Raw genomic sequence first — 27,096 nt, 5'->3', positions numbered from 1 at the left:
AACGAACAGTTGTCTTCATATGTCTCTCTCATTTTTCTTGGGAAGTGGTCGCCGTCTGACATGCAGTTTGAATTTTGAAAATACCAATCTCACTCAAACATCCCTAAACTCCTTTCTTGGGCAACGTGTTCTGTCAGGTTGAATTAAAAACTCCTGACGTGTGTCAATCTTCTCTCATTTATTTTGAAAATTCCCAAACGATCTCCAAAAAATTGATTATTTTCAGTAGCCTTTTTCTTTCATAATTTCGTCTCTTCTCTTAGCTGCATCAACATTATCACAGGTAAAAAAAAAAATTTCTTTACTCTTTTTTTACGCTCGTTCATCTTCCCCTAGGCTTTATTCTTTCTTCACTCTTTTTCTTTTATTTCCTTCTTCTTCTGTTTTCTTTCTTTCCCATTTTCTCTTCTTTTTCCCTTTTCTTTCTTTCTTCTTTCTTCTTTCCCTCTTTTCTTTCTTTCTTCTTTCTCTTTTTCTCTCGGCAGGCGTTGATCTGGTGCGTTTTCCGGCGTGGTTCTCAGCTGTTGCAGTGGCGGTTTTGGGCTCCAGATCTGGTTGGTTCAAGGCGATTTTCCGGTAGCTTACGGCGAGATTTCGGTCCGGTGATACACACGGTAAACCTCCCTCCTTGTGTCTTCATTTTATCTCGCTTTCTCTCTCTTCTTTCTCCTTTTCTTCTCTCTTTTTCTTCTTTCTTTTTCATCTTTCTTTCTCGTTTCGGCCAGCGTTTTTTCTTGGAGATTTCCGGCGTTTTGGTGGCTGCAGCTTCTCGATTTTTTTTTTCTTTTGGTTTTGGCCGGCGTCCTCCTTTGCATTTTTCCGGGGTCGTTCTCCTTGGTGGCTGCAGCTTCTCGATTTTTTTTTTTGTTTCGGCCGGTGTCCTCCTTTGGTGTCCGGCATCCTTCTCGTGATCTCCGGCGTCGGTTCTCGGTAGTTGCAGCCATGACAGCCGACGCCGGTTGCTGCAGCTTCTTCATTCTTCATTTTATTTATTCATTTATTTATAAATAACTATATATATTTAAGCTTATTTTTATTTTTATACTTGCATATTTTTACCCACTATTTTTGGTTGCCTGCAGCTTCGTCTCGCCGCGATTATCAATCTCGATCTGCCGAATTGGTGAATCACAGGTATCCCTCATTGCTTCTCCTCCTTTGGCGCATTCACAGTGGCGCTATTTTGCATACTCTGAGAAAAATTTATTTTTATTTTTTTTTGTTTTTTTTTGTTGGTGTTTGCATTTGGTGGTTGATGTGTGGTGGGTGGTGCTTGGTATGAATATGTTGCTGTTTGAGAAACATGTGGCTTGTTGGATGTGTTGTTGGGTGTATTGTTGGGTGTATTGTTGGGTGTATTGTTGGGGAAAAGTAGATGAGTAAGAAACATGTGGGACCCGTGAGGAAGCGACGTTCAGTTGGGCTAGTAGGGTCGACAGCCCTTCTGCGGGTTCTCCTTCCCACATGTCCATTAGCGAGGGGGATCGGTCCCCCCTAGTACCTCTAAGAGCTGTAATTTTCGTTCTGAGCCCCCTCCCCCTAGGAGTACCCCTCGTGTCAGCCCACATTTTCCTAGTAAACGACCAACCCCCCATCCTAAAAAAAATAGTAAGTCATCTAAGCCAAAGGTTCCCGCTCGTTCCTCAGACCAGCCTCCCAAATCTCCCCCTGCCACATCTTCAAAATCTGGCAACCTTTTTTCCCTGGGCACTAGGAGGACTACCTTGGGGGACTTAGAACAAATTAGAGCCAAATACATTATTCCTCATTCTGTTCACTTAGGGTATCTCATGTGGATGAGCGGCCTGAGTGTCCGAAGTCTGATGGGATAGCTCTCCATATTGATCTCTTTGATCTAGGACTCCGCCTGCCCCTTCAACCTTACTATATGAGAATGTTTAGTTACTTAGGGGTAGCTCCTAGGCAGCTGTCTCTTCCGGGATGGAGGACGCTTACGGGCTTACATGTGTTATGGTTGGAGGTCTTGAAGGGCGACATTTCTGTTCGGGAGTTGAGGGGTCTTTACCAATTCAAAAAGCCTAAGGGTCCCGGTATTGCTTACTTCTCCCCTTGGGGTGATCATGGCCATATTGTTGAGGGGAACCCCGCCTTGAAGAAGGGTTACCGAAAGGGATGGTTTGTTACTGAGGGTAGGTGGGGGACAGAAACTCTGGATGAAAAAGGCAACCCCGTGGAGGTTCCTCATTCCTTTAATGTAAACTGTAAGTATCTCCCTTTACTTACGGTTTTTTATCGGAATCTTTCGCCTGAATGTCTCGCTAACCTTGGGTTCTTTATGCTTTTGCAGGTGTGACGTGGGCTAAAGGATCATGCCCAGTTCAAGAGGTGGGGAAAGAGGTGAAGAAGTTTATGGATAGGTTTCGAGGTGCACATAGAGGTAGTGATGTGCTGGAGGAGAGTAGATTATGGAGAGCGGGGCTGATTGACCGAAGTCCTCTACCTGCTCCCAGTGGTGACTCATGTATGGTTCGGTTGTCGAAGGGTACCCTATTATTATCTACGGGATTGGGGTATCCCGTTATCACCGCATCTTTATTTTGCTTCCCCGCTTTTCATTTCCCATTTTGCTTTTGTAGTACTTAGTACTTGTCCGGCTAACATAACTTTTGTGCATTGGGTGCAGTTATGGAATCGGTAGGTGACGCTTTTGATGCCTTTTTCCAAGCGGTAGTGGGCGGTGCTTCTGGATCTCAGGATTCGGCGGTACCCCAGAAAGATTTCCGGCCACCTCGAATTTCCGGACCAAAGGAGAAATCTCAGGGTACCTCCCACAGCGGGTCGAAGGGTACCCCTCGCTTGAAAAAGAGAAAATTCGGGCTAGTTTCCGCTTTTCCCGATGAGTTACGTGAGGGTGACCTAAACCCGGCTTCCAACAAGGAGGTTTCGCACTTGGCTAGCTGTTTTTACTACTCTGCTGAAAATGTTACCTCCGAGGTTGCTGAAGAGGTTGACAAGATGAGTTTGAGCCAGCGCTATGGTCAAGCACTTAGGGCTACCTAAAAGGTAAGCTTTCCCGGGGTACCCCGGGTGTACCCTTCATCATTTTTTTTACTTATTTAATCCTATTGTCATACACATATATTTAACATGTCTTTCATGACCCGCAGGCATCCTTCCTCTTTAGCCACTGCCTTCCAGACCCCGACTTCCTTGTTGCCCCCTAGTCAAAGGTCGACAAGTTAAGGAGTGAGCTCCAAAGCCATCAATCTCGCGAGGATCAGCTTGCCCGAGAAGTTAAAACTTTGCAAGAACGCATTGCTGACCTGTCGGGAGAGAAAGCTCGGGTGGAGAAGGATCGTGATGAGTTGAGGGTCATCAACGGGGATATGCTATCCCGGCAAAAGACAATGGCGGAGGATGCATTCTCACTCATCATGACGGAGATGTGGAGTGTGGATCCGGACTTGGAGGTACCCCGGGTGAAGAAATTTGTCAACAAGGTTACGATTCTGAAGACGATTGCAGAGAGGAAGAAGTCTTCCTAGGCACGGTCGGGTACCCCTTCTGGGTCGCCTAGGGTACCCCATCAGCTTCAGCCGTTGCCTGCCTCGGATGCCCCTACTTCGGCTGCTCATATTCCGGGTACCTCGGAGTCCTCTGCTGATCGCCCTCTGGAGACGGATGTTGGGGATGGCGTTCCCCCTTGGTGCAACCTTCTCACTGTGCTCTTGTTTTTTCGGATCTATCTACATTTTGCTATTTGGACCTTGTTTCTTTCTTTTTGGTTTCTCGGGATATTTTGTATTATTGGGACTCCTCTTTTATTATGATATCATGCCATCGAGTCCTCTTGTACTTTACATGCTTGTTATTCTGCAAATGAATGCTTAGCTAAACTGTTACCTTGTAAATGTCTATGGTACTTCTCATTTTTTTTTTGATATGGGGTACCCTGGTACCTTAACAAATATCCAACATCAGGCGGATTCCCCACAAATTTAATGCATGTCCTTCTCGGAAACAATGGCGGATTCCCCACAAATAGGTAATCAAAATATCATCGCGACATCTCGATCAAACGTTGAAAGCGCAATTGGTCCAACCAATCACTTTCTTATTCTTTCGAAGTTCTCTCCAAATTTTTTGAATAGCTTACCCCCTACTTTGTTCAAGTACGAGGACGAAGGTGTGGGTGTTCTCATACCTAAGCTGAACTTCATGCCGCCAAGGTATGCCGATTTTTCTTCATCCTCGGGTCCTCTTTGACCCTCCCTCTCTTTGTCTAGGTAGCTTTGTCATGCTTCCGCAGAAATGCTACCCCCGGGCTGTTCCTTCCGTTGCGTATCTTGGCTTTACATAGATCGTCACGATTTAGGCATATTAGGTACCCTGGCTGGTCCTGTGATAGGTTAGTCATAATTGACAAACGTATGGCGAGAATTACATATTACCAGATGCGAGGGTATATTAATGGCGATAAATGAATATCATCCGCATTCTAAGATCGAAATGGCGAAAAATAAAGTAAGAAACCACATCATATTTGTTGAGAAAGAAAATGCATTTATAGATAACGAAAGCGTTGATCAATACATGACTTAGCTTTGTTACCCTGAGGAGAATGGAAGACCACAAGACCTCATATCCTTTTCATTTGAAAATCAAAGAAACTCTAAAGTTGCAACTGACCACCATAGGGCATTTGGGGTACCCCATTTGGCCTACCACACAAAAATATTAAAGAAAGTAAATAACAGCAAAAAACTAGAGGTTAAGACACTGTCCTTTAGTAATATTTCCGTAGCATTACAGCATTCCAGGGGTGCCTCACGATTGTCTCATCCATGTGGAGTAGTCTGTATGCACCTGACCCAACGGGTTTTTCGATGCGGTAAGGTCCTTCCCAATTTGCCCCAAAAGCGCCTTCGCAGGGTACCCTAGTGTTCTGAGTTACCCTTCTCAAGACCAAGTCTCCTTTCTTGAAGGATCGAGGGCGTACCCTTTTTTCATATAGACCCGAAATGCGATGCTGATATATGGTTGTCCTCAATTATGCTCTAGCCCTTTTTTCAGCCACCAAATCAAGGTTTAAAGCAACTAAGGACGTATTCTCGGCCTCATCAAAGTATTCAACCCTGTGAGAGGGTACCCCGATTTTTACTGGAATCACTGCGTCAACACCGAATGCGAGGGAAAATGGGGTCTCCCTGGTGGAGGTGTTTTGAGTAGTCTGGTACGCCCACAGCACCCCAGGTAGCTCGTCTACCCATGCTCCCTTTCTTTCTTCTAGCTTCTTCTTCAGGATACCTTTGATAATCTTGTTAACGGCTTCGACTTGCCCATTAGATTGGGGATGGGTAGGTGTAGCAAATCGGTTGGTTATTCCCAACTCCGAACAAAAGCTTCGAAATTTTTCATTATCGAATTGCTTGCCGTTATCACTGACAATTGCATAGGGGATCCCAAATCTGCAAATAAGGTTCTTCCAAATAAATTCTGTGGTTTTCCTTTCTGTGATGCTTGTTAGTGGCTCCGCTTCCGCCCACTTTGTGAAATAATCTACCGCCATGATTGCATATTTTGCTTGCCCCATCCCAGTAGGTAACAGGCCAATGAGGTCCACTCCCCACATAACGAAGGGCCAAGGGGAAGATATAATTGTTAGCTTCTCTGGGGGTAGGTGGGGTACCCTGGCGAACCTTTGGGGTTTGTCACAGCTTCGTACCATATTCTTGGCATCTTGCTGCATGGTTGACCAGTAGTACCCCTGACGGAGAGCTTTTTGCGCCAGTGATTGTGCTCCATAGTGATTGCCACAACTCCCCTCATGTATCTCCCTCATGACATACTCGACTTCGTCGCTTCCCAAGCATCTAAAGTAAGGAAGAGTGAACCCTCTTCTGTATAGGGTACCCTGGATCAGGCAATACCGCGCGGCTTTATACTTTAATCTTCTTGCTTCACTTTTATCTGAGATGAGGTCTCCGTTCTTGAGGTACCTTATGATAGGCTCCATCCAAAGTACCTCGTTGGATAGCGATCCTACTTCCAGCGGCTCTAGGAGATCAATGCTGGGGGCGGGTATGTGTTCTGTCGTGATGGGGCCAGCTGACTGAGCTACACCAAGGGGTGCCATTTTTGCCAAGGTGTCGGCTTCGCTGTTCTCCAAACGGGATACCCTTTCCACCTTAACCTCGCAAAATTGGGATATCAACTCTTTGGTTTTTCCGAGGTACCCCTTCATGTTTTCCTCTTTCGCTTGATATTGTGCGGTAATCTGGCTTACCACCAACTGGGAGTCGCTCTTGACGTGTACCCTTTTTGCTCCCAAAGCCTTCGACATCCTCATGGCGAGGTAGTGCATGGATACCACCACTTTAGTTGCTACTAAAAACGGCCTACCCAATATAATATTGTAGGCACCCAGGCGATCTACAATAAGAAAATCAATCATATGAACAACACAGTAAAGTACCTTACCAAGTGTCACGGGCAGCGTAATGATGCTTTTTGGTATAACCATATCTCCGGCGAACCCAATAAAAGGCGTAGCATAGCGGGTGATCTTTGGCGACTCAATCAATAGTTGATCCAAGGCGCTTTTGAAAATGATGTCAACGGAGCTGCCGGTATCTACGAGAGTTCTTGCTACCTTACCAGTGGCAACCTTTAACGTAATTACGAAGACATCGTCGTAGGGATATGAGATGCCCTCCGCGTCTCTTTCTGTAAAAAGGATAGGCGGGGGATGGTGGGGTACCTTCGGTGTACCCCATTCATTAAGGTTGACTTCTCTGTCAATATTGGTGGTTATCGACAACGATCTACCATAGCATTTGATCGCCCTCCTAGATTGGCCCGCTAAAGTCGGTCCGCCCATGATCATTCGGACATACACGCCTTTCTTGTGTCCAGGGGGTACTTCTCGTTCAGGACTGCCATCAGTTACCCGCTTGCCTTTATCATGTTCCGCAGATTTCCGAGCTTCTCTCATGCCAGCAACAAATTCTTTGAGGTACCCGCTGAGAATCAAAGATTCAATTTCCTCTCGCAAGGTGAAGCACTCGGCTGTGCTGTGACCAAAGTCCTCATGGAACTCGCAATACTTCAGGCTACGCTTCATGTTGGGGTACTTCTTCATTGGCTTAGGAGGACGGAGGAGGCTGCTATCCCGAATATGGTAGAAGATCTGCTCTGGGGATTGATTCAGTGGGTGGTAAGATTCGTACCGAGGCCTCGGTGGTGGCTCTCGCTGATCCGGTGGTGGCGATCTTGGAGGTTGGGGTACCCTTAAGGTACCCTGAGGGTTATACCCTCGTCCCCGCAGGAAAAGCTGTGGAGGGCTCCGTGCTCGGGGTACCCGCGGTATTGGGGCCTCCACCCTCTTGGGCTTCTCCTTGTTCTTTGTAATATCGGCCTTATCTTCTTGGCGCTTCAATTGGTATTTTTCGTCCATCTCCACTTACTGCAACGCCCGGGAACGGGCTTTCCCATATGAAAGTGGGCGCTTCTTTTGAAAAGAACGTCATAACTTGTCCAACCGTAAATTTTTCTTAAAATGGGTCAATGTGTATTGGTTTCTAAATTCTCCGGTTCGCAGCACCTCTTGGTGGAAACGACTTACATACTCCGCCAGAGGCTCGACTTCCCCTTGCTTGATAAAGGCAAGTTTGGAGGCTACCCTATCTTGAGTGGAAGCGTAGGAAAACTCTTTAGTAAATTCGGATAACAATTGGTGTATGGAAGATATGCTACCCGCTTTCGAAGAGCGAAACCATGACTTTGCGGGGCCCTTGAGTGTGTGTGTAAACATCCTACACATGGCGCTCTCATCTACACCCTTGATAAGCATTTGGTCGCGGTATAGCTCAGCATGCTTCGAGGGGTCAGTGGTACCCGAGTATTGGGGTATCTGAGGCATGGCGAACGCCTCGGGGAGAGCTGATGTTCGAATCTCCATAGTGAATGGTGATTGGTAGGTCATTGGCGTTGGAGCAGCTGTGATGTTTTGTTTCTCGGAGAGGAGCTTCACTTGGGCTTCCAGGTTCTCCATTTTTTCCACAAGTTCGAGGGGTACCCTCGGTGTACCCGATGATGTCGCGGCCATTTGAGAAGCCCTTTTGGCGTTTAACTTCTCACGGAGATCCTCGTGGGTACGCTTTGCACGCCTCGTACCCTGGCTGCTGCGGGAATTGCAAGAGGCAGTGGAACGCTCGTCACGGGCGCCCACGGTTTGAAACTTAGAATGGGTACCCGATGGCCTAGGCTTTAGCTTGCTGGCCTCAGGTACCCCTCTTCTGACCATAGCTTGGTCGTCCGTTTGAGGTGGTAGAGCTTCTAGCGTCACTGGTGGAAGTGAACTTTCGGGTGCCCGAGATCCGACCGCCCTAAGTATTGCATGAGTAAGATCCTCAAAATGCTTGTGCGAAATAGGTTCTTCTTCTTGGCGAACACCCGTCGATTGCTTGATACCCTTGCCCTTGCTGATGCGGGCTACCCTTCTTGCGGGATCACTACCCTCACTGTTGCTGTCATCTCTCATCCTTATAGAATTCCCCATTAAACCTTCGGGAGGTACGTCAGGTGCCATGTATTGGAGTACACACAACAACTAGTTTGGTAATCGTGGAGGAGGCTTTTTGTGTGTTTCCCCATAGACGGCGCCAATTGTTTTCGACTGATTTTGGGGTAGGAAAAGTCAAATCAATCTAGAACAATAAATTTATATTTTTGGGGGAAATGGGATACCTCACTAGTTTATTGTGTGCGGTGCAGTGTATCTAAAATTCGGGGGAGGTAAGAAGGGGAGAGAGAGTGGTAACAATGGTGGAAGGTCAGAAACAAGAGAGGTATCCCTCAAAATGAGCTTAACGCCTGCAAAACAATGAAATAGAGGTTAGAGGTAAAGCCGGGGTACCCCGGCGTTCACACTCCGACGCTCAAGTTAGCAAACTCAAGCTTTAATGGTAAAGAGAGCTGGCTAGCCCTCTGTAAATTAGGGTTTAAGGTTGAAGAAAACCTCTTTTTTTTGGGGTGTGAGTGTTTTTGGGCGAATCAGAGCCTCTTTTGGGCGAATCAGAGCCTCTTGGAGGATGAAACCTAGGCGCCTTTATATATAGAGTACCTCAGCTGCCACGTGGCGTACCCTTTTTGGCTAACGTCCTTTTACCTCTTTATAACTTTTTGGGCCATTATTTGCATGTTCGCGGCGTATCTCATCTTTTGGAAACGTGGCACGCGCTGGAGAGTGGTCCAGGATACCTCTGCAGTAGCTGTCGGGTAGGCGGCTGGGGACCACTGTCCTTGGGACAGTGTCCTTCACTTTTGGCAGAGGTAGCAAGCGGCTGTCCCTCCTTTTAGCACGTCGTTTTTTATTCATAATTCTGACAAAATCAAATAATATCTTTTAAGAGGTGGAGACGTTTCTCATGGCGGATATTTTTGGTAGATTCTCTTGCATCCGCTTTGCTGGGTACCTCGAGTTACGTGGGGTATCCCCTATTACGTGGGGTACCCCTATTTGTACGGGTACCTCTATTCGTATGGGGTACCTCATATTATATGGGGTACCTCAAGTCATGCCGGGCACCTCGGATTATGCAGGGTACCTCCGATTGTGCTGGAATCATTCTATTGGTTGACACGTGGCGCTCTATTGCCTTTCATATTTTTCCCTCAAACAGATCTTACAAATTTCTAAGGGCAATCTCGGATTAGTCGAATAGAATCGATTTTTAAACCGACGATGCTCCTATGGTTGCTGGAAGAGAAAAATTTTGGTGGAACGAAAAATATGAAAAAATTATATAATTAAAATCCAATTAATAAAAATAATTATATAAATCATGTAGAGTTTATTCAGTTAATACTTTTCCGCCACATCTTAGTTTATAAAAAAAAAAAATTGATTGTTGTTTATACTTTATTTTAGATTAAAAAAAAACTTATCTAAAGTATTGATTACTTAGAATTAAGAAAAAAAAAAAAAACAAAAGCAAAAGCAAAACAAAGAGAAGGTAAGCGAAAAAAAATTCAATAAAGTAAAAGTACAACCATGCGAGGAAATTGCGAGAAAAGAACAAGTGATCCCATTTTAATCAGCTTTTGTCATTAGCTTTGTGGTCCATATTGTCATTCATTATATAAATAGCTTTACTTCTTCGGAGCTTCGAAGACTTTTATATTCGGAGATTCGAAGACTTTTATATAAATAGATTTATACATGTGTATCGATATACACAATGAAAGCTCACGAGATAGAACCAGTTCTCTGATTGAAGAGATAAGAGGTTGGAACTTGGAAGGAGGACGACAACTAATAAAACAGGATCTGCAGCTCTTATTCAATTGTATCAGCAACAAATTACTGTCAAGTAAGCATTTTGTTTTGATTTTGTTTCATTTTATCATATCTTTAATTGTTTTATTATTCTTATTCTTATTCTTATTCTTATTCTTATTCTTATTAGTATTATTATTGAGTTATAAACACACACACTTTAATTTGTTTTGTTAATTGAAACAAAAAAGAGTGAATTTGATGTGGTAACGGGTATGTTATCTGTTTGTTTTGCAGGCTGTGAATTCAAGTTTTTAACTGGTAACTGCTGCTCTACTGGCCATGGAGGTGCGTAGCAGCGTATGTCTTGCTCTCTATAAATTAATAAAAAAATTAATTGATTAATTATAGAAATAAGAGTAAGTAAACAGAGAATTCTTAATTAAATCTAATCTCAAGTGCAGATTAATTGATATGTTTTGTTTTACCTCTGTACGTCAGTGTATCAGATAATTAAATTGGTAAGCTTAATTGATTAATTAAAGTTAATGCAATGAATCCTTATCTTATTTGAGAATTGTTAACTATGTAGGGAGATCCGAATGTAGGAAGCTCATCATCATCAGCTATTAAGAAAAGGAAAAAGGCTTCAAAGGTTTGAGATGAGATGAGAAAGCTCAACATAGATGGAAAAGTCATAGCCCAATGCAACCACTGTAAGAAGACGTTTGACGGTTCAAGCAAGAAAGGAACCACACATCTCAACAATCATTTACAGAGATGCCCAGCTAACCCTAAGAGAAAAAGTGGATCTGATGGTCGTGATGGGGATGATCGAGATCAATCACTGTCCCCATCAATCAAAACAAAAGAGTTAGCGAGTCTTATTAAAGAAAAATATGTTCGTGGTCTGATCAAACACTTCTCCAAGATGGAAGGAGATACTGGTGATGAGGAATGGGAGGATTTTCCGGATTGGCAGGATTTGGATCCATGGGTGTTAAACTCGAGAAAGGATGAAATACTCCAACTGTACCAAGAAGAGAAGGAAAAACTTGGCCAATTTCTTAATACCCTCTCTTGTCGTTTCACTTTACGACTTGTTTTCAGAAGACTTGTTTCCGGCAACAGAGGTATGGATCGTGTATGTCTCTTGGAAGTACACTATATTGATGATAGTTGGGAACTGCAGAGCAAGATTATTAGTTTTTGGCACTGTCCTCGTGATCGTATCAAGAATTTGACAGAAGCTGTGAAACAATTATGTATGGATTGGAAGATCGACACGAATATGTTTGCATTTGTAGTTCTTTCTCTTAATTTTAATACAGCAGACGGTCTGGATGACGAAATTGGAAAGATGGAAAGTTTGTTTAGTCAACGACGTTCACTTCCTTTTGCCGGGTGCCTACTTAATATGGATGATTTATTTCAATTTGTTTATAGCGTGTTGAAATTCGAAGATTACATGGGGGATGGGATACAGTCCTTAAAGGAGTGTGCTGCTTATGTGCAAAACAAGGCAACATCAGATAAACTAATTCGGTTGTATCTTTACAGCTGGAGCAATTCGATTCCGAGTTTAGGTCAATTAATTTAAGTAAACAAAAATGGGATGAGGTAACTGCCACGTTCGAGCATTTGAAATTCTTGAGAGATGTTATTGACAGCTTCTTGTGGTGGGAGACAGGTGATATTCCAATAATTGTGGATCTCCCGTACGTGCATAAGATATTAAAGGATCGACGCAACCACACAATTGAAGATTGTCTTTTTTGCCAAAAAGTGATGAAGGGAGCTATTGATCTATTTTTAAGCAAACATTATTCGGTTAGAGTCATTGCAGTAATTCTTGACCCACGGCTCAAAATGGATGGTGTGCGACTTCATTACAAAGAGATTTATGGCAGGGATGCTGATAGATACATTGAGAAAGTGAATAAAGATTTTAGAGACGTTTATGATGCATATGCAGCAACCGACTCCAGCAGTTCAAAGTCATATGAAATGCTAGACGCCACTTCATCACCAAAATCAGAACTTGATCTGTATATGAAAGAGCTTAAAGTACCAGCAGTCCAACAGTTTAACATACTAGCTTGGTGGCGTGGCAATGCTCCATTCTATCCGACCCTCGCAAGAATGGCTCGTGATTACTTAGCATTAGAATCACCTTTTGATGATGAGGATGGCGAGGATGCCTTGTTTGACCTCCAGTGCGACATAAGAGATATTAATAAAAAATTTAAATTTTGTGACTTACCCGAGATAATAACGCCTTTGCTATGCTTAGAAGGAATTTTGGGTAGCTGTTATTTGTGACTGCGTTTGTATTTGTACAACATTATTCCTATTCAAATTTTTTGGCTCAATTAAATTTAGATAATTCAAATAAACCATATAAATCATTTTGATTTATTTAAATTATGAATGACTAACTCCAACAAAAAAAAAATCATTTTAATTTTCTTCCCCACCGGGTTACACAGTCATTTTTGCTATTTTGAAACAGCTTTAGAAGTTTTGGAATCTATCTGGCTCCTTCAAAGAAGATGATAAAATATCAGTGGTAAACAGCTATTTTTCTATTTTTTCTTTTGGGAGCCCCTATGTTACATTGAATGTACCATACACAACTCATAAGAACCACACAAATTATGGGATCCACATAATTGTGTGGTTCTTGTTGATTGTGTATGGTACATTCAATGTAACATAACAAAATCCTTTTCTTTTTCATTTTTTGTTTTCATTAAATGAGTTGTAAATGGTTGGCCGATTCTTCAATGATTGTCATTTTCCGGAAAATGCTGCGCTTTTTTGTCAGCACTCAGCGTGCATTCGATCAAATTATCTCATGCTGGTTGGTTAAAAGATTTAAGGTACCACTACCCACTTGCTGTGATTTGGACTCCCACTTTGCATTTATGGCCATTAGCACACTACTTTTGCCAACTTATCTTTGATTTATTTATATTGGGATTTCTTTTTTTTTTTTTTTGGGAGCTTTTGCAAATTATACTATATGTACTTCATTAAAAGTTGAATTTCATTCAAGCACTTGAGATTTGATATCTTGTTTGGAGATTCGCAGAAAGAAGTACGGAGGGAGTTGCGACAATTTTCAAATCAATAACAGTAGCTGGAATATAAAATTTGTAATTCAATTAATATGTCGCCTATAATTAGCTCATGTGCTATTTGTTAATTAATTTTTTTAACAAATCATTAAATTCTTTATCTTTCCATTTAAAAAGAAAATTTAATTATTTAACGATGAAAAATACTTTGCGCTCTTCTCTCGGTTGAATTGAATGACTTCTTCCCATTTCACCTGGGCTCCAAACGTGGCCCTGACTTGTCATTTCCTGATGATTTTATTTCATTCTTCTGCTTCTGGCCTTTGGGAATAGCTAGATTTGTACTAATAAACTAGGGTTCCAATAAAAAAAAATCACTTATTTACTAATTAATACAATATTGATTCTTACTTACGCTAAGGTTTCGAGATCAAACTATATATGAAACATGTTACCAGAGCCTCTCCAAATTTTCAAACCAATTCCTTGTAATATACACACACAATCTCCAAATTTATTATAAGAGAAAGAGAATAGAAGATTCCACCCAAGCACTCTTATTACAACGCAAGACTCCAAACTCGATGATCCAACGCACTAGTAGGGAGTTCCTTTTATAGGCATCAATAGAATATCTTTTTACTATTTACATTATTACATCTTATTCCAAAAAAAATTTACTTTATAATTCATCACTACTTTACATTACATTACATAGTACATCTTTATATCTTAAGAATTTACTTTACAGGACAATATATGTGACACCACACACTTTTCACTTATTTATTGGTAATTATTCACCATTGCTTCTGCTGGTAGGGTCCACTATACTTCCACTCAGCTAATGCTGCTTCCCTCAATAGACCATGCGTGGTGTCGATGCTTTTCTTCCCATCGAGCTTACCCTATTAGCAAGATACCACAAAAGTTTGAATTTATTTGTAATTGAATCAATCATCAACCAAGACATAAAAACTATTAGAATATTTAACAAGTTTTGAGTAAAGTAACCATTTCACTCTTAAATTTAAGAGTTTTTTTTTACTTTACATCATAATTAATAAAATAAAATTAAAAGAATCAAAACCCAGCAAGCTTTTTGTTCAAATCCTTCATCATTGATATCCTCCATCTCAAAATTCTTCAACCATCTACTGAAGACCAGCCATTGAGGAGTCTCGTGGTGGTTGCAACTCTCGATGAGTTTGGCCGAAGCTGCAGTGGCAGTAATGGTTGTGAGACTGCTAATTAGTTTTGATTGGGATTGATGAAATCAAATTTAAGGATTGGATTGATTAAAAATTCACGAGTTAGGATTTAGGATAATTTGTAGATTAAATTTGATTTATGTAAATTTATGAACATAAATTGAAAAGATAAATTAAATTAATTTTTTAATAAATGAAGAAAATAGATTTTTAAGTCTATTTAATTGAATATTGGTATACTGGGCTAGTGGCTATTGATAATTGCAGGGGCGGATTCAAATTGCGGCCTGAGGGGACTCAAGTGATGAAAAAAAATCATTTAAGTTTAGTTAATTTTTCATTCAGGTCCCCAATAAACTACACTCCGGCCCCCAATATATTTACACTTTCTTCACATCCGAAATTTTGAAATACAAATTTAAAGAATTGGGCTTTGCAAACTTGAATATAGCCTGTTGATGCGAGATTCCGGTTCTCCTCGTTCTACGATCAGGATCTCTGCTCGATCAACTTCGTCACGACCAGGAGGTCTCCTCGCCAGGCTTCTTCTCCAGAGGTCCCTGCGTACACAGATAAGTCAGAGTACGCCGGTTGTTTTCCCGGCGCAAACCCTCCGACGCTCAAGTCAGATATGAAGGTTCGGGAAAAGCTTGCCACAGGTCTTATGGCGTTTCTTGTGGTTTTCTCCCCTTTTCTCAAGAATGCCAACCCTTTTACCTTCGTTGGCTACCTTTTTATAGGCTTCCTCTGAATCTCAGTCTTCCGCTCTTTTCGAGACGGTATGGGACTCCAACTGCTGCGTTATGGGCAAAACATGGGATCTGGCGTGTTACGCCACGGTTCAGGGGAAAGCGTGGCTGCCATGGCTCTGTGAGACCTTGCGTGTTACGCCACGGTTCTGGGGAAAGTGTGGCTGTCATGGCTCTGTGAGATCTTGCGTGTTACGCCACGGTTCTGGGGAAAGTGTGGCTGTCATGGCTCTGTGAGATCTTGCGTGTTACGTCGCGGTTCTGGGGAAAGCGTGGCTGTTGTGCCTAGATTCTCGTGCTGGAGAGCACGTCTTGCCAACTGCCGTCGACCGGGTCTCCTCGCCTCTCGATCTCTAGCCGGAATGGCCTTATGCCTTTTATAGGAATTGGCCTCGCGGACGACAACATCGTGGACGAGCAGGATGTTTCTGCTCCTGTTCTTCCACGCGCCAGGCTTTAACGGAACACACCGGTTCGCAGAACTCCGCCATCAGATATCTGCTCGTCATTCCTGGTCCCTTCGACGCATTTGTCCCAAACAGTATCCCTCCCAAACACCGGTCCCCCAGTTTCTGGTGTTGGGTAATGTAGTGGACCAGCAGTAGAAACTCGATAGTACTCGCTCGCGTGGGTTTGGAAAAGGCTGCCAGGAGTCATGTCGCATTTAATTGCGGACGAGGTGACGTGGCAGAAATCCCCCCCTCCATTTGAATTTCAAACCGACGGTTACGAGATCCTCGGGATTCGGCGCAGTTATATGCTGGCAACCCAAGAGTCCGTCCTCATTTGGAAAGCCAAATCCTCTCGAACGGCATATTCACCATTCACTCTGTCTCCGTCTACGTCTCTATTTCTCCGGCAAAGAAGTTCCGGCACGAAGCCCCCATCCTTGCCTTTCTCCGATTGGAGCAGTACTTCAGGTATTACTTCTCTCTCCTCGGTCTCGGATAGTTTATAGATAACTTCTTTTTTCTTTCGTTTGGGTAGTAGTTGGTGGCGTTGTGGTAGAGTTTAGGGAATGTCGAAGGGCAAAGAGAAGGTCATTGAGGTTGACGACGACGAGTTGGACTTCCCACCTAGTCTGCTCGCTGATCCCGCTTTTGATCCCGGGATCCCCTTAGAGCCCATTAGGTCTAGTGTTGGTACTAGCGCTAGGAGGATGTCTCCCCAAACAACCTCCTCGAGCGACAGTAGCGATGAAGAAGGATCTTCTGGATCGGAGAACACCTTGAGTGAGGGTCAAGGGGATGATTCTGGTGAGGCGTCCCCATCAGGAGCGCCGCGACCAGAAGGGAGGAGTAGAATAGGAGGTAGAGCCCTATCGCGGGACTACGCTATTGATTACATGACGTGCACGACCACGTTTGATGAGCTCGAGGACCTCCGGCTGAGGTATAGCATTCCTGGTGAAATACTTCTCAAGGTCCCAGGAAAGAAGGATGCTCCTAGCCGGCCTCCTAGGGGATATGTTACCCTGTACCTGGATAGCTTTAAGTACGGGCTGAGATGTCCCTTGCAACCTTACTTTGCCCGGGTACTTAGCGGGCTAAATCTATCTCCTGGTCAGCTGAACCCAAATGGTTGGAGAGTGCTCTCTGGTCTGTTCATATTGTGGGACAGATGTTGTCAAAGCGAGCCCACAATTGATGAGGTGAAGCACCTGTACCAGCTAAAGAGCAGCCCCAAAGATGCCGGTTGGTACTACTTCCAATCTAGCACCAAGACCAGAAAACCCATAACCGACCTCCCTACTGGTGGTGGTGGGAATTGGAAGAGAAAGTTCTTTTTTGCTGGGGGTCCTTGGGGTCAGGTCGCACAAATGGACGGGAAGGATTACCGGGTCCCGCCCCGTTTCACGGTCCCAGGTTGCCTGCTCGCTTCAGATGTCTTGTATCCATAATTGTCCTTGTTTTATTGGCTTGTCTCTAACCAAGTGTCTGTTTGTGTTGTAGTTTCTTGGGGTGTCCACTTCCCGCTCAAACCTGACCAGCTTAAACGGGTCGAGGCGGTACGGGCCAATTCTTGCTCGAGCCGAGAACTGTTAAGCACATACAACTTGCTCGAGTCTCGCTTGATACTTCCTGGCCATAGGATGGAGGACGCTGTGATTGGGGCCCTGACCCGAAAACGTTCTCGACCTCCAACCACGAAGGGGGACCAGAGTAAGGATGCCCCTACTGCAAAGCGGGCCAACGTCGTGCAGCAGGCCCCACCCTTGAAGATTTTACCTCCAGCCCCTGAAAAAGTTGGGGAAGCCAGTGGAGTAGCCACAGGTCCTGCTACCTCTTCTCTTCCTGTCGGGCCTCGATCTCGCTTACCCGACAGCCGAGCAGAACATCTGGTCCCTTACCTCAATGAGTTAACCAAACTCGTGAGCAAGAAGGAGCTGGAGGATTTTGACGGCCGCACCTTGGGTGAGCTGGTGGGGGCCATGCAGCATAGCGCCTTCCACCTCAGCTGCATGACCACCTATTACAAGGCTAAGGTGGGCCGCTACGACCGGAAGATGAAGGAAGATATTCAATCGGCGACGACCAGAGCTGACGTTGCCGAGAAGAAAGCAGGGGAGCTGAACCTCGAGAACCTGAAGCTGATAGAGCAATAATCACTTGCTCAAGCAAAAGCCATTACCCTCGAGGAGGAGCTTACCAGGGTCAAGGAGGATCTGCAAAGGCAGATGGCTATGTACGCGGCTCAGCTCGAATCTCTCCGCGACTCCCACCGAGCCCAGGTCGAGAACTTGGAGAGGGAAGTCGAGAACTTAGAGAGAGAAGTCGACAACCAGTACGACCAAGGACTTCGGCATTCCTACCGTTGCATCATGGCTGTCCTCGGGAAGCGACACCCTGATCTGAAGATGGATGACCTTGCAGCTGGTGTTGCTCAGCATATGGACGAGGAGGCGGCCAAGGAAGATGCCGAGGGGTTAGAGCCGATCGTGATTGAGGAGGGTAACTCTCCTCCTCGTGCAGTCTCTGCTGATGTTGGCGAGGCGAGCACCCCCCCGGACGCAACTGGTGATACCCCCCTGCACCCGAGGAGGTCCAGCCAACCGATGCTGCTCGGCTCACTGATCCACCATCTTTTTGATATATTTCTTCTTGTATTGTAATGAACAACGTTTATGAAATTTATCCCCTCTGTTAGCCATTAATAAAAATGTTGTTGATTACTATCTCGTGTCGTGCTTATGAATTAATTTTCGTCTGAAACGCTGATCGCTTCTGTCTCGCTGTAAGACAGGCTTTGAGACTTGGTGAGGCCTTTGCGTGCCGTAGAAAACTTTCCGAATGCCTTGGAGTCTGCTCGCCTTCTCGCGAACGAGCAGATCCTGGCATGCTGGGCTTTTGTCTGGCCCTAAGACAGGCTTTGAGACTTTGTCGAGCCTTTGCATGCCTTGGGAATCTTCTTCAAACGATTTGGATTCTGCTGCCTTCTCATGGCCGAGCAGATCCTGGCATGCTTGGCTTCTGTCTCGCCATAAGACAGGCTCTGAGACTTGACGAGCCTTTGCATGCCTTAGTATTTTTTTCAAACGATTTGGATTCTGCTGCCTCCTCGTGGCCGAGCAGATCCTGGCATGCTTGGCTTCTGTCTCGCCATAAGACAGGCTCTGAGACTTGGCGAGCCTTTGCATGCCTTAGGATTTTCTTCAAACGATTCGGATTCTGCTGCTTTCTCGTGGCCGAGCAGATCCTGGCATGCTTGGCTTCTGTCTCGCCATAAGACAGGCTCTGAGACTTGGAGAGCCTTTGCATGCCTTGGGAATCTTCTTCAAACGATTTGGATTCTGCTGCCTTCTCGTGGCCGAGCAGATCCTGGCATGCTTGGCTTCTGTCTCGCCATAAGACAGGCTCTGAGACTTGGCGAGCCTTTGCATGCCTTAGGATTTTCTTCAAACGATTCGGATTCTGCTGCCTTCTCGTGGCCGAGCAGATCCTGGCATGCTTGGCTTCTGTCTCGCCATAAGACAGGCTCTGAGACTTGGCGAGCCTTTGCATGCCTTGGGAATCTTCTTCAAACGATTTGGATTCTGCTGCCTTCTCGTGGCCGAGCAGATCCTGGCATGCTTGGCTTCTGTCTCGCCATAAGACAGGCTCTGAGACTTGGCGAGCCTTTGCATGCCTTAGGATTTTCTTCAAACGATTCGGATTCTGCTGCCTTCTCGTGGCCGAGCAGATCCTGGCATGCTTGGCTTCTGTCTCGCCATAAGACAGGCTCTGAGACTTGGCGAGCCTTTGCATGCCTTAGGATTTTCTTCAAACGATTTGGATTCTGCTGCCTTCTCGTGGCCGAGCAGATCCTGGCATGCTTGGCTTCTGTCTCGCCATAAGACAGGCTCTGAGACTTTGTCGAGCCTTTGCATGCCTTGGGAATCTTCTTCAAACGATTTGGATTCTGCTGCCTTCTCGTGGCCGAGCAGATCCTGGCATGCTTGGCTTCTGTCTCGCCATAAGACAGGCTCTGAGACTTGATGAGCCTTTGCATGCCTTAGGATTTTTTTTTCGGTTTCAAGCGAATAAAATTCGTCGACGTTACATTAATGGCAGGATTTGACTTACATGAAATTGTTCGGACATAAAACATAAAAATAAAAGATAAACAGCATGAGCAGAAATTGCTTTAAAATGTGAGCAAGTCTTACTGGAAGTATTTTCGGAGGTGTGCTGCGTTCCATGGGCGTTTCACTTCGTGGCCGTCCGCGCGAACCAGCTTGTAAGCTCCGGGCCCCGCTATCTGCTTGACTCTATACGGCCCTTCCCAATTCGGTCCCAGCACTCCTTGAGTCGAATCTTTGGTGCTCTGATTCACTCTTCTCAGTACCCAGTCTCCGACCCTGAATTGCCGTATGTTCACCTTCTGGTTATAATACCGAGCAACCCTCTGTTGGTAAGTGACTGATCGCTCGGCTGCTTGTTCCCTCCTCTCCATTAGCAGATCAAGATTCAAACATATCTGCTCGTCGTTCTCCTGTTCATTGAAATGATCTGTCCGGTGTGTGGTCGTTCCTACCTCAGCCGGCACGACCGCTTCATGTCCGAAAGCCAAAGCGAACGGTGTCTCCCCCGTTGCGGTTTTGTGGGTTGTTCTGTATGCCCATAGCACACCTGACAGCTCGTCAACCCACGCACCCTTTTTTGCTCCGAGCCTGGTTTTCAGAAGCCTCTTGACTGTCTTGTTGGCTGCTTCTACTTGTCCATTCGATTGAGGGTGAGCAGGCGAGCAATACTTCAGCTCTATCCCGAGGTTCTGGCAGAAATCCCTGAAGCTGTGATTATCGAACTGCCTGCCATTATCCGTTACCAAGGCATATGGGATCCCGTATCGACAGACCAGGTTTCTCCACACGAAGTCTGTTGTTTTCTTCTCTGTGATCCTGCTAAGGGCTTCTACCTCTATCCACTTCGTGAAGTAATCTATAGCGACTATTGCATGTGTTGCTGCTCCTCGTCCCTTTGGCAATGGGCCGATCAGATCAATTCCCCATTGAGCGAATGGCCAAGGGGAGGCCATGGAGGTGAGCTTCTCTGGTGGTTGGTTAGAGAAATTTGCAAAACTCTGGCAGCTTGCACAGCTCCTGGTCTTCCTTTGCGCATCCTGGTGCATCGTCGGCCAGAAATATCCCTGCCTTAGAACCTTGTGGGCCAGGGACCTCCCGCCAGAATGATTTCTGCAAATTCCTTCATGTACTTCCCTCAGCACGTAATCCGCGTCGTCATCGTCCAAACACCGAAGGAACGGTAATGTATATCCTCGCCGATACAGTACCCCATCGATCATCGTGTATCTCGAGGCTTGAGCTCTAATCTTCCGAGCCCGTAGCTTATCTGGCGGTAAGACCCCGTCTCTAAGGTATGAAACTATCGGGTCCCTCCACGAGCTTTTTTGTTCTATCCGCAACACCCCCAAATTTTGCTCGATACTCGGGCGAGACTTCACTTCTAGGGGGACCGACTTTGGCATTTTTGGGTCGGCTACGGCTGCCATCCTAGCCAAAATGTCTGCTCGACTATTCTGCTCCCTGGGGATTTGTATCACCTCCACTGCTTCGAACTTCCCCATCATCTGCCTGACTATCCTTAGGTACTGTTCCATCTTCTCCTCTCTTGGTTGGAATCTTTCACTGACATGATTCGCAACCAGCTGGGAATCGGTTCTGATCTTAACTCTGTCCGCTTTCACGGCCCTAGCCAATTCCAGCCCTGCTATCAAGGCTTCATATTCTGCCTGGTTATTTGTGGCTGCAAATTCCAACTTTACAGCATAAGAGATCTCCTCCCCCTCTGGGCCTTCCAGGACAATCCCTGCTCCTGAACCCCGCTCTCCTGATGACCCATCCACAGATATCTGCCATACTTGAGTTTCGTCGTTGCCTATATCTGCATCTTGCTGATCCAAGCATACTTCGGGCTCCGCGAACTCAGCTACGAAATCGGCCATTGCCTGGGCCTTTATCGCCGCGCGGGGTTTATAGTCTATGTCGAATTCGCTCAGCTCTACAGTCCATTTGACGAGCCGACCAGAGGCATCAGGCTTGTGCAGAATTTGACGCAATGGCTGGTTGGTTATTACCGAGACCGGGAATGCTTGAAAGTACGGCCTCAACTTCCGAGCAGCAACCACAAGGGCCAGTGCCCATTTCTCCATCGTTGGGTATCTGGTCTCAGCGTCGAGCAGGGCCTTGCTGGTGTAGTATATCGGATACTGAATTCCTTCTTCCTCTCTCACTAGAACGGAACTGGCGGCCCGATCAGATACCGCCAAATACAGATTCAACTTGTCCCCATCCCTCGGTGTGGACAGTAGCGGAGCTTGCTGCAAGTAATGCTTCAAGTTCCGGAAGGCTTCCTCGCATTCTGGGGTCCATTCCGTTTTCTTTCCCCTCCTTATCACTTGAAAGAATGGCTGACACTTATCTGTAGCCTTGGATATGAATCTGCTCAACGCCGCCAACCTCCCCGTGAGGCTCTGCATCTCCTTCAGGTTTCGAGGAGACGTCATTTGTACAATCGCCTGGATCTTCTCGGGATTTGCTTCAATCCCCCTATGGCTCACCATGAATCCCAGGAATTTCCCTGACTCGACCCCAAAAGCACACTTCTCCGGGTTGAGCTTCATCTTATACTTCCTCCTATCTCCATTGCCTTTCGCTTACTCCACCCCTCTTCTTGCTATCGACAGAAGCTTTTTGCTCTGGATCCCCACAGACGGCGCCAAAATGTTGATGCGAGATTCCGGTTCTCCTCGTTCTACGATCAGGATCTCTGCTCGATCAACTTCGTCACGACCAGGAGGTCTCCTCGCCAGGCTTCTTCTCCAGAGGTCCCTGCGTACACAGATAAGTCAGAGTACGCCGGTTGTTTTCCCGGCGCAAACCCTCCGACGCTCAAGTCAGATATGAAGGTTCGGGAAAAGCTTGCCACAGGTCTTATGGCGTTTCTTGTGGTTTTCTCCCCTTTTCTCAAGAATGCCAACCCTTTTACCTTCGTTGGCTACCTTTTTATAGGCTTCCTCTGAATCTCAGTCTTCCGCTCTTTTCGAGACGGTATGGGACTCCAACTGCTGCGTTATGGGCAAAACATGGGATCTGGCGTGTTACGCCACGGTTCAGGGGAAAGCGTGGCTGCCATGGCTCTGTGAGACCTTGCGTGTTACGCTACGGTTCTGGGGAAAGTGTGGCTGTCATGGCTCTGTGGGATCTTGCGTGTTACGCCACGGTTCTGGGGAAAGTGTGGCTGTCATGGCTCTGTGAGATCTTGCGTGTTACGTCGCGATTCTGGGGAAAGCGTGGCTGTTGTGCCTAGATTCTCGTGCTGGAGAGCACGTCTTGCCAACTGCCGTCGACCGGGTCTCCTCGCCTCTCGATCTCTAGCCGGAATGGCCTTATGCCTTTTATAGGAATTGGCCTCGCGGACGACAACATCGTGGACGAGCAGGATGTTTCTGCTCCTGTTCTTCCACGCGCCAGGCTTTAACGGAACACACCGGTTCGCAGAACTCCGCCATCAGATATCTGCTCGTCATTCCTGGTCCCTTCGACGCATTTGTCCCAAACAGTATCCCTCCCAAACATAGCCCATAAATATTAACATTAATTTAACTTTTAATGGTCCACAAACTCAATAAAATTTGTAAAGATATATCAAAGTCTGATAAATCTTTTAAATTTATATAATTATTATTGTTTAAAATTGATTTCATAGTATTATTGAATAAACCCTAAACCAAAGAATATGTTGTCTACACACCTGCTTTATTGGAAAAATATATATAGATTTTTATATTTTATCATATCAAAAAACAATTTGGGAGAAAAAAGGAGATCCAAAGCAAGGGGGCTGCTACGTTGCGTCATGGGTTTGTTACCCCAGTCTTTTGTTTTGTAGCACAGTCACCGTTGGATTTCATCTCACGGCTGCAGAAGAGACACAAAGACGTTAGGGAATAACCTGACAAAAAAGTAATGGGCTGCTAAGCTGCAGGGAATCAACTTTTTGACAAAATAACGCATGTAATGGGTTGGAAGTTATTTAACAAGTAACGCATGCAAGCAAACAGGGAACGGGTGCATGTAATGGTTGTAAACAAGTCGCTGGAAGCGTGCAAGTACGGGTTGGGGTTTGATTTGAAATTTTCGAAAATAGTGATGAAAATATTTGGAAGTGGATTTAAGTGATCAGGTAATGCATTGCGCACTTAGTGGGAAAAAAGGGAGAAATATCAATTTTAATCCCGAAACTAGCCTTGCTTGAATTTACAGTTAAGTTGCCCTATAATTCTTTTTTGTGGAAAATAGGAGCGTGAGTTAAGTAAATGAAAACCATATAAAAAAAAATCTTATTACTACATCTTTGTGACTGCGTTTGCATTTGTACAACATTATTCCTATTTATATTATACATACGGTAAATGTTCTCTACATCATATAGTTGTAAAATATCTCATTACTACATCTTTGTTTTTCAATTTTTTTGGCTCAATTTGACAGATTTTATCCCTGATAAATTTGGATAATTCAAATAAACCATATAAATCATTTTGATTTATTTAAATTATGAATGACTAACCCCAAAAAAAAATCATTTTAATTTTTAAAGACAGATAAGTTTCCTATATACATGAAACTTGTAATTTAAACGGCTAACAATAAGCTGATTTTGTCTTTTTCCTGCAAACCTTTCAGTTTTTGAAGTCATCAAATTCACCAGTTATCTTCTTCTTAATAGCGTTAGTTTTGCACAACTAACATATTTAGTACTTTATTTTTTGGTCAGTTTTATTTATACTTAATAGAATTTAATCCAATTAGAAAATAGGAGCTTCTTTAAGTATTGATAAATTAGACAGTCGTCTTATGTCTCATATCATTAAAAGGCTTCATTTCTGAGTATTTCCATAATAATATTTGAATTAATAAATTTTTTTAAGTTACCTACAATTCGAAAGTAATAATTATCCGACAATAAATATATTTTTATATAAATTCTATATTTAATAATCTTAATATTAGAGAATTGTAATTGTAATATTGTCTAACCAGTTCATTAATTATTTTTTTTAAACAAATTTTTTTTTTAAAGGAAACTAGTTCGGTATAATGAAATCACATTATATTGCTATTATTGCATTATATTACATTAACAGTTTAATATATGCGTATCTTTATGTTATTCTCTTTTAATTAATTTATTTTTGGAAGATTATTAGTTATCCACCTAAGTTTACGATATTATTAAAAATAATATAAAAGTTTAAATTTGTTTGATTTTCTTCGCTAAGTTTGCAATTTGTATCAACCGTCCATTAAAACGTTAACAAGTTAAAATATTTAACAGGATTTAAGTAAAATGACTATTGCATCCTTGAATTCAAGGGTATTATTTACTTTGTACCATAAATAATAAAGTAGAAAATTATCATTTATCTATCTTAAACTTACCCTATTAAAATATCACAAAAGTTTGAATTTATTTGTAATTTGTATCAACCATCCACCAAAACGTTAATACTATTGGAATATTTAACAAGTTTTGAGTTAAATAACAATTTCACTCTAGAATTTAAGGGTTTTTTTTTCACTTTACATCATAAATAAAAAAATTTAATTAAAAGAATCAAAACCCCCCAAACTTTTGTTCAAATCCTTCATCACTAATATCCTCCATCACAACAACCTTCAACCATCTGCTGAAGACCGGCCATTGAGGATTCTTGTGGTGGTTGTAGCTATCGATGAGTTTGGCTGAAGCTGCAGAGGCAGTGGAGGCTCTAAGACTACTAGTTAGTTTTGATTGGGTATTTATGAAATCATATTTAATGATTGGATTGATTAAGTGTCTATGAGTTAGGATTCAAGCTAATTTGTAAATTTAGATTAAGTTTGATTATATAAATTTGTGAAGATAAATTGAGAAGACAAATTAAATTAATTTTTTTTAATGAAGGAAGAAATTAGATTTTTAAGTCTATTTAATTGAATACTGGTGTACTGGGCCAGTGGCTATTGATTATTGGAGTGGAGGGGATGATTAATAGTGTGACTGGAGGGGAACTCAAGTGATGATAAAAAAATCATTTAAGTTTAGTTAAGTTTTCGTCAAAGTCCCCGATAAACTCTACTCAGGAGTCAGCCCCCTGTAGATTTTCACTTTTCTCAGATCCAAAATTTTGAAATGCAAATTTAAAGAATTGGGCTTTGCAAACTTGAATATAGTCCATAAATATCAACATTAATTTAACTTTTAAATGGCCCACGAACTCATCAATATTTGTAATGATATGTTGAAGTATGATAAATTTTTTAAATTTATATATTTATTATTGTTTGAAATTGTTTTCATATTATTGTTGAATAAACCCTAAACCAATGAGTATGCTGTCTACACACCTGGTTTATTGGATAAAAATATATAGATTTTTATATTTTATAATATCAAAAAAATTTGGGAGAAAAAAGGAAAGGCAAATGAAAGCAAACCATATGTGTGTTGCTTAACCAATGTGTTTATCTTATCATCTTTAGGTTTGCAGCGTGTGCGAGGGCATGATTGAAGGACAACCATCTGAGAGATCCAAACTAAGATGTTAATTTATTTTCCAATTGGAAATTAAAAGAGAGAATTGATTGAAGCCAGCTCAAAAACACACGTAGACAGATATGTTTTCTAAATATATGGAAACTTGTAATTTAAATGGCTAACAAAAAAGCATATCTTGTCCCTTCCCTGTGGATCATTTTAGTCAAATTTATCAATTTTCAATAATAACTGTGTTTCTAATAATCATATTCTTCTTGATGAACTAAGAATTTTATTCCAAAAAAAAAAATCCACACATAAGTTGGAGAATTGACAGATTCTAATACTTTATCTTTTCTTAATTTTATTGATAAGCAACATAATCTAATCCAACTAGGACTAATTAACATAATATTGATCATTACCTAAACCTTCGGGTCAAACAATGAAATACAAAAGCCTGTCATAATTTCAAACCAATTGCATGTAGGAAAAAGTTAGAATTGATTTATTTTACCAATGTTAACGAAAAAGTGGAGAATTTTTCTGTGATTTGTTTTTGGGTGTGATGGAAAGGATGTATTATTTATAAAATTGAGGGTGTTGACCTTGCAACAACAATGAACAATCTATGTGAAGGCGGCCTAGCCTATCTACTGGTGACTCGTGGACTTTGTATCATTCCATCTCTACTATCTATTTATGCTTTAATTGGAAAAGTAATTTAGTAGCTTTATACATTCGAGATATCTAATTAGGCTTAACAATGAGTTGTACGTGTTAAACATTAATGTCACT

The 27,096-nt window shown here is 43.3% G+C and overlaps 2 protein-coding genes across 2 annotated transcripts in view; both read left to right on the top strand.

Moving 5' to 3' along the window:
• LOC127901107 (zinc finger BED domain-containing protein RICESLEEPER 2-like) overlaps window positions 1-12,636 on the top strand; it is a 58,605-nt gene extending 45,969 nt beyond the window's left edge. The window contains exon 3 of the mRNA XM_052437280.1: window positions 11,861-12,636. Coding sequence (XP_052293240.1) covers window positions 11,861-12,562 — 702 coding nt within the window. The 3' untranslated portion in view covers window positions 12,563-12,636. The remainder of the gene's footprint in view (window positions 1-11,860) is intronic.
• Window positions 12,637-16,298: 3,662 nt separating this feature from the next.
• Window positions 16,299-17,885, top strand: LOC127900818 (uncharacterized). The gene is made up of 2 exons (XM_052436060.1): window positions 16,299-16,974; window positions 17,233-17,885. Exons 1-2 carry the CDS (start codon window positions 16,299-16,301, stop codon window positions 17,883-17,885), a joined length of 1,329 nt encoding a protein of 442 aa, XP_052292020.1.
• Window positions 17,886-27,096: the final 9,211 nt, after the last annotated feature.

This window comes from Citrus sinensis, chromosome 3 (genome assembly GCF_022201045.2).
Source record: "Citrus sinensis cultivar Valencia sweet orange chromosome 3, DVS_A1.0, whole genome shotgun sequence".
Lineage (NCBI taxonomy): Eukaryota > Viridiplantae > Streptophyta > Magnoliopsida > Sapindales > Rutaceae > Citrus > Citrus sinensis.
This window is presented reverse-complemented; position numbering and strand designations above follow the sequence as displayed.

Coding starts and splice junctions, on each gene's coding strand:
- LOC127900818 (XM_052436060.1), top strand. CDS start 16,299: ATGTCGAAGGGCAAAGAGAAGGTCATTGAGGTTGACGACGACGAGTTG. Junction 16,975..17,232: donor GAGCAGCCCCAAAGATGCCG/GTTGGTACTACT, acceptor TTTGTGTTGTAG/TTTCTTGGGGTGTCCACTTC.